The sequence below is a fragment of the Microtus ochrogaster genome, unplaced genomic scaffold (assembly GCF_000317375.1).
Source record: "Microtus ochrogaster isolate Prairie Vole_2 unplaced genomic scaffold, MicOch1.0 UNK25, whole genome shotgun sequence".
In the NCBI taxonomy this organism is placed as follows: Eukaryota; Metazoa; Chordata; class Mammalia; order Rodentia; family Cricetidae; genus Microtus; species Microtus ochrogaster.
This window is the reverse complement of record NW_004949123.1, coordinates 2754350-2766659: the sequence shown is the minus strand read 5'-3', so window position 1 is coordinate 2766659 and position 12310 is coordinate 2754350. Positions and strand designations below refer to the sequence as shown.

At 39.6% G+C, this 12310-nt stretch overlaps 1 protein-coding gene across 2 annotated transcripts in view; it reads right to left on the bottom strand.

The window, feature by feature from the left end:
* Vav3 (vav guanine nucleotide exchange factor 3) overlaps nt 1-12310 on the bottom strand; it is a 320561-nt gene that overhangs the window by 115930 nt on the left and 192321 nt on the right. For both annotated transcript variants that reach the window (XM_026789648.1, XM_005367914.2), the window contains exons 16-17: nt 769-870; nt 365-465 (exon numbers count right to left, since the gene is read on the bottom strand). In XM_026789648.1, coding sequence (XP_026645449.1) covers nt 365-465; nt 769-870 — 203 coding nt within the window. The remainder of the gene's footprint in view (nt 1-364; nt 466-768; nt 871-12310) is intronic.

Sequence of the window (12310 nt, the reverse complement as noted above, 5' to 3'; positions counted from 1 at the left end):
TGGAAGAATATCTTCCTTTTCCTTTGTTTTCATTACCATTTGCATGGGCAGGATTCAAACAATTTGGTGATATATTTGGGGGCTGAGGTAAACGAAAGGGGAGTCATGATACCATCCAAGTGTATCCTGAGGACCTCTGCTTCCAAGCACATGTAAAAGTCAAATAGCTATTAAATAATTTAAAACTAAGTCATGTAGAAAAGTCACACTGATATTAAACAATTTTCTAATTGTCCTTATTAATGATGTGTTCAAGAAGATATGTTCCAATAAACACATATTAAGAATAAATCGGGCCTTAATTGTATCTAGCAAGTTTTATGTCCTCATTAAAAACAGAATCCCAACAGTAAACATGACTTACCAATGGAATTAACTCTGCCACAATTGTCTACTCTTCCAAGACATTCTTTGTGTGCCCTTGCTCCACACTTACAGCATAAATAGCCTTGATAAAATGTCCCTCTGCAAGGTAAAATTGGAGAATGGCTTATTAAAACGTGCTAAATGCTGCTCATGTAAAATTGTTAGTCCAAGGCATAGGTAGAAGGGGTCACCATGCTGTCCAAAGTATCGTCAGCATGGGGACAGAGGATCTCTATGAGCATCTTGAGGAAACAGAACAGGTCAAAGGCCATCGACTGTGTCTCCAATGGGAAAGCAACACCACTACATAAGAACACCTTTGAGAATATGGCCAAGATGTCGGAAATACTTAGCAACTCTCCCAGTTCATTTAGACTGGAGAACAGGCCCGAGAAAGCTTACCTCAGCAGCATCTGACAGACTTTGCAGGACGTCACCCGGGTGAATGTGTGCATCTTGAAGTCATGGAAATTGGAGTCTGCATAATCTGGTCGTATGTTAGATCTGTGGAAAGGGAAGAGACACTCCCTAAACAAAGTTCCACAACAAAGTGGCAACCCAAGCATCAAAGAGCAAAGTTCACCAAAACTGCATCGAGAAGAGATGAAACTCGAGCTAGAAGGAGAGGCAGCCAGCGTGCACTGGCTTCCAAGCCCGAAGTCTACTAGCATCAGAACCTGTGCTGAAGCCCAGTTGTGTGGAGACCTGTGACACCGGAGACGACTACAACCTGACACAAGCCAAAACTGCAGGTCCTAGAGGTCTCCTCAGCATGCCACCTTGGTCAGCCTTCTGGGAACCAGAACCAGCTGGATATCCACGTTTGGTGCCAGTTTCTTGTCATTGCCATCTCATAAAATTTTAACCTAGCTGTTGAGATGGAAGCTGAGGCGGAGTGCAGTGTGTTTCCAGATCTCATCTCTAATGAAGAGCACAAACTATATGGGGGTCACCAGAAGAGAGTGAAGTCATCCCCACAGAGAAGGTTGACCATCCATGTATCAATCTGATCACGAAAACACTTCTCCCTTAAAAATATGCTTGCTTCACAGTCCAAATAAACCTGAACAAAATCACTTCGTGTTTGGAATTATACTTAGGGTGTATGTGCAGGCACCCAAACACTCTCCCTTACACCTCAAAGACATTTCAGTGTACATTTAGCATATCCCGGGGATGGAGAAAACACTTGGCATTCGTTGCTTGCTTAACTGTCACGTTAGTCCTGAATGTCTGGCATGAATAACAGCACTGGCACACAAACAAGGAAGCAATGGCTTCCCCTAAAGTGATAGAAATGGCAACTACAGAGCTTCCACCCAGGTATGTGTTCTCAGCCACTAAAGCCACAGCGACAGAAGAAAATCAGCAATATCTACATTCGAATTGCTAGGTCTTCGAGGCTTAATGGGTGTGTTGGAAACAATCGAATACAGACATTTCTAGAGAACTGCTTGCATTGTTTTTAATCTAGAAAAATAAAATAAAATAAGCCTTAGATGGATATGAATTAGTGGTACCTCTAGAAAGATAATCTCTTCGGAGACATTATACACAAACTGAGAGACTGGAAGGTATGTTTGAGATTCTGATGAGCTAGGAATTCCCCTTTTATAGAATACAGCATCTCTCAAGCTCCCAGAGTAGCAGCGTAATGAAGCATAGCACGGGCAGGCAGTCAGGCATCAATCTCTGAGGTACCAGGAGAAGCCTTATGAAAAAACATTCACCAAGGCAATTGGAGTAGCAGGCAGTGATGCAGAAGTGTCAGAGAGGTCAGCCTTCCCATCCATCTGCTGAATAGGAGCAGCTGAAAAGGAAATCAAATCTGAGGGCCATCTGGGTGTTCTCTGCTATGTGCTTCTGGTGACCTCGCTTTTTAGGAAAATGTTCCAGTGCATGACAAAAAGTATGGCTATTTCCACTTTGTGTGTGTGTGTGTGTGGTGTGTTGCTGATTAGAAATCGCAGTGCCCTCCTTCAAAGAAGGATCTAGAAACAAAACTCTCACACTGACTCCAGAAAGTCAGGCACCAAAAGCTGCATCAAAACCATTTCCACAGATGAAAACAGCTGCTTCTTCATTTTTCTCGGAGCATCAACATGATTCAGTCATACATATATTGTCAAATTTATTCTAAAGCAATGATCGCTCTAAAGTAAAAGAAATAACATTTCAAGTCCGGAGAACTTAAAAAATTCATCCACCTGGAGTTTTTAAATCTATTGGATAGGGAATTGTATAGACAGGTTCCCAAGCAACTAAGAACTTAACTTCATCTGTCTTCCTAGACATGGGTGGCATGCTTTTTCTTGAATTCACTCCAAACTCTACACAGTAAACATGCATGCATATAAATACACATGTGTATAAGATACATATAAGGCACACATAAGAATATGTATGCATGTTTACCAGAGTTGTGTTTGAGATATTTTTACTTCACACCTGTCAGAATGGCTAAAATGAAAAACACCAATGATAGCCTATGCTGGAGAGGGTGTGGAGAAAGGGGTACACTCATCCATTGCTGGTGGGAATGCAAACTCGTGCAACCACTTTGGAAAGCAGTGTGGTGGTTCCTCAGGAAATTCGGGATCAACTTACCCCTGGACCCAGCAATACCACTCTTAGGAATATACCCAAGAGAGGCCCTATCATACAACAAAAGTATATGCTCAACTATGTTCATAGCAGCATTGTTTGTAATAGCCAGAACCTGGAAACAACCTAGATGCCCTTCAATGGAAGAATGAATGAAGAAAGTATGGAATATATACATATTAGAGTATTACTCAGCAGTAAAAAACAAGGAATTCTTGAAGTTTGCGTACAAATGGATGGAAATAGAAAACACTATCCTGAGTGAGGTAAGCCAGACCCAAAAAGAGGAACATGGGATGTACTCACCCAAATTTGGTTTCTAGCCATAAATAAAGGACAGTGAGCTTATAATTCGTGATCCTAGAGAAGCTAAATTAGAAGGTGAATCCAAAGACAAACATATAGGCATCCTCCTGAATATTAACCTTCATCAGGCGATGAAAGGAGACAGAGACCCACATTGGAGCACCGGACAGAAATCTCAAGGTCCAAATCAGAAGCAGAAGGAGGGGGAGCACGAGCAAGGAACTCAGGACCGCGAGGGGTACACCCACACACTGAGACAATGGGGATGATCTTTCGGGAATTCACCAAGACCAGCTAGCCTGGGTCTGAAAAAGCATGGGATAAAACCGGACTTACATAGCAGACAATGAGGACTACTGAGAACTCAAGAACAATGGCAATGGGTTTTTGATCCTACTGCACGACTGGCTTTGGGGGAGCCTATGCAGTTTGGATGCTCAATTTTCTAAACCTGGATGGAGGTGGGCGGTCCTTGGACTTCCCACAGGTCAGGGAACCCTGGTTGCTCTTCAAGCTAATGAGGGAGAGGGACTTGATTGGGGGAGGAGGAGGGAAATGGGAGGCGGTGGCGGGGAGGAGGCAGAAATCCTTAATAAAAATAAAAAAGAAAAAAAAAACTTATCAACTAACTGGGAATCGGCTACCTTTTCAGAAGACAAAAAGCTAAAGGGAAAATTGCAAGCACACCATGGGTGTTTTTTTTTTTAAAAAAAAAAATCTTATGATTTAAAAAAAACGTGAAAATATTGTTAACAGTGGTTGCCTTAAGGGAAATGAAATTTGAAGTGATAGAATAAAATGATAGGGTGAAACTGTGACTTTTTAAAAACTTAAGCTGAATATTATTTTTTTCAAACTTTCAAGTCAAACATTACAGAGTCAACGTTAACTCTATGACCCTGGAACTGCTAGAGAGGCACTATTGAATATAAAAGCACAGACGAGGGGAGGAATCGGAAATGAGACCACCTGGGCTTAAATCCTCACTTGCAAATCAGAACAGAGTGACCGCAGGTGAGTTGCTGAGTATAGAAGAGGAATACTGATAGAACCCACTCAAAAGCAGAGTAATGTATAGAAAGTGCTTAGGACATCGCCTGAATCAGAGCTCATGTTCAGTGTGGACTATCACTAAGGAAGCGATCATATCAAGTTCGCCGGACAGTAGTGTGGTCAGGGTAATGCTTCCTGAGTGGTGAAGTTCCAGTGTTTCACAATGAAACTCTCCGAGGATCTTTCTTCTCCGAAAACTTCCTACAAAGGAGGCTGTTATTCAGTCATGTCCTTTGCACCACAAAGCCAAGTATACAAGTAATAGTAACTATTATAATTTTTGCTGTTACTATTATTTATTAATATTATTTGTGTCAAGGTTTCATGTAGCTCAAGTTGGTCTTGGATTTGCTATGAAGACGAAGATGATCTTGAACTTCTGATCTTCCTACCTGTTTTTAAGTGGGTAACAGACACATGCAACTATGCCCAACATACGTGATACTAGTGATCAAACCCAGGCTTCACTCACACTTGACAAGTAGCCTTACAACTTAGCTCTATGTCCAGTCTCGATAGAACTATTCAAATACAACAGGGACCAGGATTACTCAATAGAAGATGTGTATGTAAAACCCCAGAGGATTGGATGAAGTCAACCACATGGTCTACAGCCTATGAGCTTGTACGATCCAAATAAAGTGATCACTGATGAACTGGAAGAGTAGAATGGATTCAGAGAGGCAAGCAAAAAACCAGGATTGTGGGTTTGGAAAGACGCAAGGCAAGAATGGTCAAAACTGACATTTAACCTACACCTCTAATGCACACAGCATATTGCCAAGCTGCTCACTTGTTTTCCCACATTGACTTCTTACAGGAAATTTAAGCAGAATCATCCACTCACTTCACGTATAGCTACTGAATACCTACCATAAAGGCTTGCTCTAAGGCTAAAAGAGAAGACAGGTCCTTCAGCCATAGCCTAGAAAGTGAAGCTGGAGACACAGATGAGCAGGGGGCAAGGGACGAGAAAAGATTTTGTGTGAGAAATGACATCCCATTTTGGTAATCCAAAAGGAAAAAGTCTCTGGCTACTCCATACAGAATTCCTCACAGTGGGACAAGAGAGGGCAGGGAAACCAGAGACGCTGCGAGTGCTCCACAGAATGGCACTGAGAAGGAACCAAGTTGGCTCAGTGATGCAGCTACAGGTACTCTGCAACAGCAAGACCATTAACTTCAGGGAATTCGGACGCAATCTCACAGATTTCTGAAAAGTATGTTCCTATTTTTTTTCACTTTGCACTGGTTCCATTTTTAATAAACGCAAAGGCAATTAAGTGTGTGTTGAGAGAGGTATATTCATAGTCCTCGGGCTCTTCACACCTCTTCTGAGGTAGTCTGTTCTTACCTAGCCCCAGCACAGATCCAAGCTGAGACCTGCTTGCCTCCCCCCAGCCAAGATAACTTCCCAGATCTTCGTTCCCCCACCTTCTCCCCCTGAGATCTTCAATGTAGCACATAAACCCATCCACACACCAATCTGACATGTCTGATCCATCCACTTCATCTTCCAACCTAGCAATTTCAGAATTACAATGTTTCCCTTTCCTTCATACTCTGTGTTCAGTTTTCTTAACTTCTCATTCCAGTTTCTCCTTCCCTAAAACAATAACCAAAGTCTAAAGATTCATCCTTAAAGTTACTCCCTCAGACATTCAGCCTTCACACACACACACACACACACACACACACACACACACACACACACACAATTACCTCTATTTCTGTGCCAAATCCTAAGTAGACATATTAAATGATGATGATTGTGTTGGTGGTGCTGGTGCTGGTGGTGGTGGTGGTAGTGATAGGTACACAGGGTATTAGTGCCAGTTACCAGTGGAGAGGGAGACTGCAATACTTAATTGCAAGTATTATAGCCTCTACTATGTTTCTTGATACCCAATGGCAACTTAAACATACCTGTGAGGGGTTTGCCAACTGTGTAACTTTAAAAGACATCACCGCGCAACACTATGAGTTTATATTGCTGCTGTCTGCTATCTGACTGAGGACAAGACAGCCGGTGTCTCCTTTCTAACCTGTCTCTTCCTTAGTCAACAAACACTGAACCAGAAGAGTCCATTGCTAGGACTTACAAATGTTCTAAGCTGGAGAAAGTGCTTATACTCTACCGTTGTCTGCATTTGTTTTCAGAAGTCTGCCCTTTGCCACAAATACAAGAGACAAAAGCAAAACATAACAACTAAATACATTTAAGTGTTATAGTTTGTGCTGGCTTATCTAGATCTCTTCTTTGTGAAAATGTCATCTCCTCTTGTACAAAGTCTATAATTTCACACACAAATACATTTTAAATAGTATAGTTACAAATATGATAATTAAAAAGCAATGTTGTGGGTTGTGGAGATCGTTCATTGGGTAATAGTATTTGTTGTCTAAGCATCAAGACCTGAATTCTGATCCCCAGACCCAGCCAAGAGCATCTATCTCTAATGCCAACACTGATGGAAGGGAGGAGACAGGAATATGCGCTGGGGCTTGCTGGCCAGTCAGACTACCCAAACTTGAACAACTCCAGGTTCACTGAGAGACACTGACTCAAAGGAATAAAATAGAAAGTAATAGGGCAGGGCCTCTGTGTTGTCCTCCTCCGCTCATGCCCTTGTAAATGCACATGAACACAGACATACGCATCACATGTCTGCATGCACACACACAACTTTATGTTTAAAATTAACCTTTTAACCATATTCTCTATTTTAACCATATTCTAACCATAAAATTCTCTATTTTAACCATAGACTTTAACTTGTAAACCACTGCAATATTAAAATAGGATTAAAACACAGAAAGCAAATACTAGCCAAAGGATGTCATATAAAAGAGCCGTGACCATTCAGTTACATAGGAAATAATATGATAATCAAAATAAGATAACATCTTATCTCTGGCCCTAATGGTATTTCGTGTATTTAAATCTCTCCAGTGTAGGTAGTTTGACAATTATTCAAAATATATGAACTAATGACTCCATCCTAGTATACTTAAAGTGAGAGATAAAAGCAAATGTTGGTGATTCAAAAACCAAACCCTGAATACAGTTGGCTTTGCCTACCTCTAGATATGTAAAATGTATAGGTAGGTATGGGTATGTTTATTGTTCAAGTTCAGAAAAGTTACTTTCCAGTTATTCTTTAAGAAGATATTGAACAATCATAATTATTCTGTTAAAATATTTTACTCTCAAAATAACAAGATGGATGTTTCTACTAGATCCTTCTATTAACCTTTACTTAACCTCGGCTACTTATGCAGCAATAAATTATTGTAAGTAATAATACTGAAACTAAGCTGTCTTCCAGAGAATGTTTTAAAAATTGTATTTTAGCTTCAGGATATTTATTTATATCTGTGACTCCTCAAAACTTTAAAAAAATGTGCATGCTAAAAACAATTCATCATATTAGTAATGAGCTAAAAAGTCTTGTTCATCTCAACAGATGCAAAAGAATAAATTAAACCAAATGTATCATACATAGGGCAAGGAAGTACACATGTGTAAGTTCAGCAATCAGAAGGCTATGGCAAAAGGACCGGAGACCAAGGACAGCCTGGGCTACACAAAGACACCCTGTCCCCTAAAAGATACAACAGTGAGAAGATCTTACATGCTTCTGATAAAAATGACAACAAACTAGATAGTTATTACAAATAGTTCTATAATATGATAAAGAATATCAAAAAGAAAAGAGCCAGGAGCAATGAATGGTGGGTGCCTATGATCCTAATTCCCACGAAGCTCAGGCAGGGTTATCATAAGCTTAAGGTCAGCGTGGGCTACACAGCAAATACCAAGCAAATCAGAGCTATACAACTGTATTCTGTTTTCAAAAAGAGGAAAGGGGAAAGAAAGAGCATACTCGATATAAAAACATGCATACTACAATTATTATAAATTAAACAAAGTTCCTGAACTCATTATATCTCTCAATCTTTCTTTTCAAGAGTTAATCAATGCAATATGGTAAGGCAGATATGAAGGAAAGATGCTTTGAAAATACAGAGTACCCAAAATTCTCATTTGGAAATGGCATTATTGGGATGACTAGGGAAACTTAAGAAAAGAAACTAAAGACTAATGAAGCTAAGAAAAGGTAAAGATACCTCAAAATGGCATCTCATCTGGAGAAAGCAACATATAAGTGTTCAAAGACACCAGGTCAAAACGGAGTAAGGCACACACAATGTCTCCATTCACACTCCCTAAGAATCACAGATTTGAGGGTAGAGTGGAGCAATGATAGTCTGCTCTACAGGATCAGCCAAAAGGAAAGTGAGTGTCCATTGCAAATCATCTCTAAAACAAAACGGGACATTAGGAGTGTAAAGATAAAGATGCTGAGTAACATGAGTAACAGTAGTGTCTTCCATCAAGGCTAAAGGGAGATCAGGTGCAGGCAATCCACAAGGGCCAAAGAAGACCTCATGTTTACTGGGATAGGGACTGGCACACGAGATCTCTTATTCCCCACACAGCCCTGACTACAGAACACAGCAGTGAGCTGGCTGGACCATGGATCTGACTTGGTAAACTGCTTCTTATACTCTCAGAACCACCAACTAAACAGGAAAGAACATCAGAAGGGGCAAGAAAGATGGCTCAGTGGGTAAATGTCTGTTGCACAAACCTGAAAACTTGGGTTCAGTCCCTGGAACCCAAGGCAGAAGGAGAGCACTGGCTGAAAGTTGCCCTCGGTGTGTCCACTATGGCATGTGCATGAGTGTGCACACACACGAGCACACGCACCATAATGGGTTTAGCACTATGGCATGTGCATGAGTGTGCACACACACCATAATGGGTTTAGCTTTTAAAGATCACAAGAGTTGACTCTGGCTGTCAAATCAGGGACAATTCTAAAATCTCCACTTATGAAGAAACATTCTTAATCTAAGGCTTAAAATGAGACTAATCATTTTACATCTCAAATGTATGTGATTTTTCTATAATACAAGCATACATTCATACATACATACATACATAAACATAAAATACTCAGAATATCTTTAAACATTGGTAATTCCTTTCTCTAACTGAAAATCTCCGAAATAAAATCTAAATATCTAAAAATGGCCTACTCTGTGAAACTGAAATTGAATCCCCTATGTCAGTAATAGATAATTACCAAAAATCTATCCACATGATCTCTCAGTAAACAATGCACAGCTCTTGCTTGTTTCTTTCACAATGCATTCCCTTAACAACATGGTAGACTAATTATGCAGCTGGTTATTTGCAAGGACAAAGAAAATGAAGAAAAAAGGAAAACAATCAGGTCCTTCAAAAAAAATTAAAAATAACAGAGTTCAGAAAAAAGTTATTCCTAAGGATTGGTAAAAGGAAGGAAGGAAAGCAAAGCAAATGTGCGAATCGCAGGAAGTTTAATTTCTTATATTCCAAAGCACGCAGTCTCTTCTCTAGGGAAATGAATAAAGATGTCCAAAATACCAATAAAAAAAGATAACGTTTGGCTCTGAAAAATAGTATTTTCCTATCTATTATTATATATTACATGGCTTCATTTCATTCAAAGCTGATTTTGTAGTAATTTCAAATATACATCCATCACTGTGTTTCAGTGACATTTCAAGGAAATTATTGAATGAAATGTAAACTCAGTTAAGTCTATAATAAATTTACAGTGGAAATGTCAGATTATGGGTAATTTGGGATATATTTCTTATAGACTTGAAATGAGGTTCTTTTTTGGCGTCCAACATGTTCTTTCTATTTTTACTTTCTTAATTAAACAATCAGATCTGCTGTTCCTGAGGTCAAAGGCCAACACTCAGGAGTTGGAGAAGGAAAAGGGACCCCATTTATAGGTACCCATTGTGTCATATTGTGACTCACAATTGATGAGGACAAACAAAAATAAACATGTACATTTTGATAGATTCTACTGATAAAATGATGAAAATCACTATATGTTAGATGCTGATTCTGTTATTATTTTTGACAAATATTGAGCAGAAAAATTAAAGACTTTATCAAGGCAGAGGGATATAAATGAGGACATACCTACCCCCTGAAAAATGAATGGGAATAAAGCTTTTCTTGTAATACACATTTTAAAACTTCTCTTTGCTAACAATACAATCCGTTTGCTCATATGGTAAACAAATGGAGGGTTTATTATGAGCCAGCCACTTTAGAACTCTGGGAATACAGCAGTGAATTTATTTATCTGACACCTATAATCACGGATTTACTGTTAAGCTAGGCTACACTGCTTTGCTTCAATTCTCCCAGTAAAATACATTGTCCATTTCCCTGTCAGTGAGTCGAGAGAGGAAAACACAGAGAGGCATCTCAGTGTTCGTGTTTAAACAAGATGTCTTGCCCTCTAGGTAAGGACTGGTATCTCAGGATTCTCCTCTCTGACCCAATACACTAGTTACACAATTCAAACAGCAAAGATAACATGAATTTAAACTGTAGCAAATTGTAAATTATGACTGATACGGTATTGGCTATTAAATGTGTTTGAGAAGAGTGCCGATACTGTTTCCTGGAAACCTTAAGGAACAAAAGAAGAAAATGACAGGCTTTCCAATGCTTCCCTTTAAATGTCTAAAATAATAATACATGAAAAAATGTAATCAACATTTCATCCTTTACATACAAAGCCTGTTTTAGTATTGCTTCATTATTTTTAGCTTACTTTTTCAAGGGTTTCAAACATGAGCACTGAATTTCTATTTATATTATTTCCACCCTCTCCACTGCACTCCCCCTGGGCCCACTTCTCAAGTTCATGAGCACTTCTTTAACTATTATCATCACATACGTGTGTAGATACCAGTCTTGTAGAAAAAAACTTCACTATAAACTGAGAGAGATTTCAATATATTCATTATCACTTAAGTCAAAAATCAAAACTCATTTTTAAAGAGAGTTTTAAAATGTTAAATCCATTTATTAAAGGATAGTAATCATATGTATAGTAACTTGTAAAACTTACTTGATAAAATGGCCAATAACTATATTTTTAAAAGATTTAAAATGTATTTAAATTTGGGGTGTGTGTGTGTATGTGTGTGTGTGTATGTGTGTGTGTGTGTGTGTGTATGTGTGTGTATGTGTGTGTATATGTGTGTGTATATGTGTGTGTATGTGTGTGTGTATGCACATACATGTGCTGGCACCATGCCACATGCATGCAGGCAGAACTGGAGTTAAAACCAGTTGTCCCCATGTGACATGGAACCAAATATGGGTCTTCTGGGAGGGCAAGAAGCAGAGTTAACCATCGTATTACCTCTCTATCCCCAAAAGACATGTTTTAAAAGGTTGTTTGTTAAGATTCTAGGCTTGGCAGGATGGATGGGTTATAAGATACCTGTCCCTTTGAGCTCCCCACAAGCTGAAGACAGAAGACTCATATTCAACAATGACAAGACAATCTGAGCAGGACTTGGGGTCTGCGTTAGTCAGTTTCAGCATGAGAACTAGAGGTCACTGAGGACAGGCATGAGAGGCCAGGAGGCTGTCATGTCGTGGACATCACTGATGGGTGAGGACGAGGACAGGAGTGAAACAACAGAGATTTGTGTTAGGGTGAGGACGGGAGGGACTGGGGTTCTGAGGATTGCCTTAGGCAAAGATTTGTTTGGGGGGACAGATTGTGAGATGTTGACCAAAGTTTATGGTAGATAAAAGAAGCATGAATAGGATCATTATTGAAGACCACAGTGACATATAAGAACCGAGTTAGATCTGGATAGATAAGAGGGCTAGGGAAGGACATTTAACAGACTGATTAAGGTGATATGATTCGTCTCAAGACACCTGTTTGGCAGTATGTCTATCCTAGTCTGTTAGGTGTTCTTGGCTGCTACAAATGTGGTGGTTTGGTTAAGAATGGTCCTCTAGGCTCATATATTTGAATGGTTTCAAATTGGTGGAATTGTTTGGGAAGGATCAGGAGGTGTGACCTTGTTGGCGGAGGTG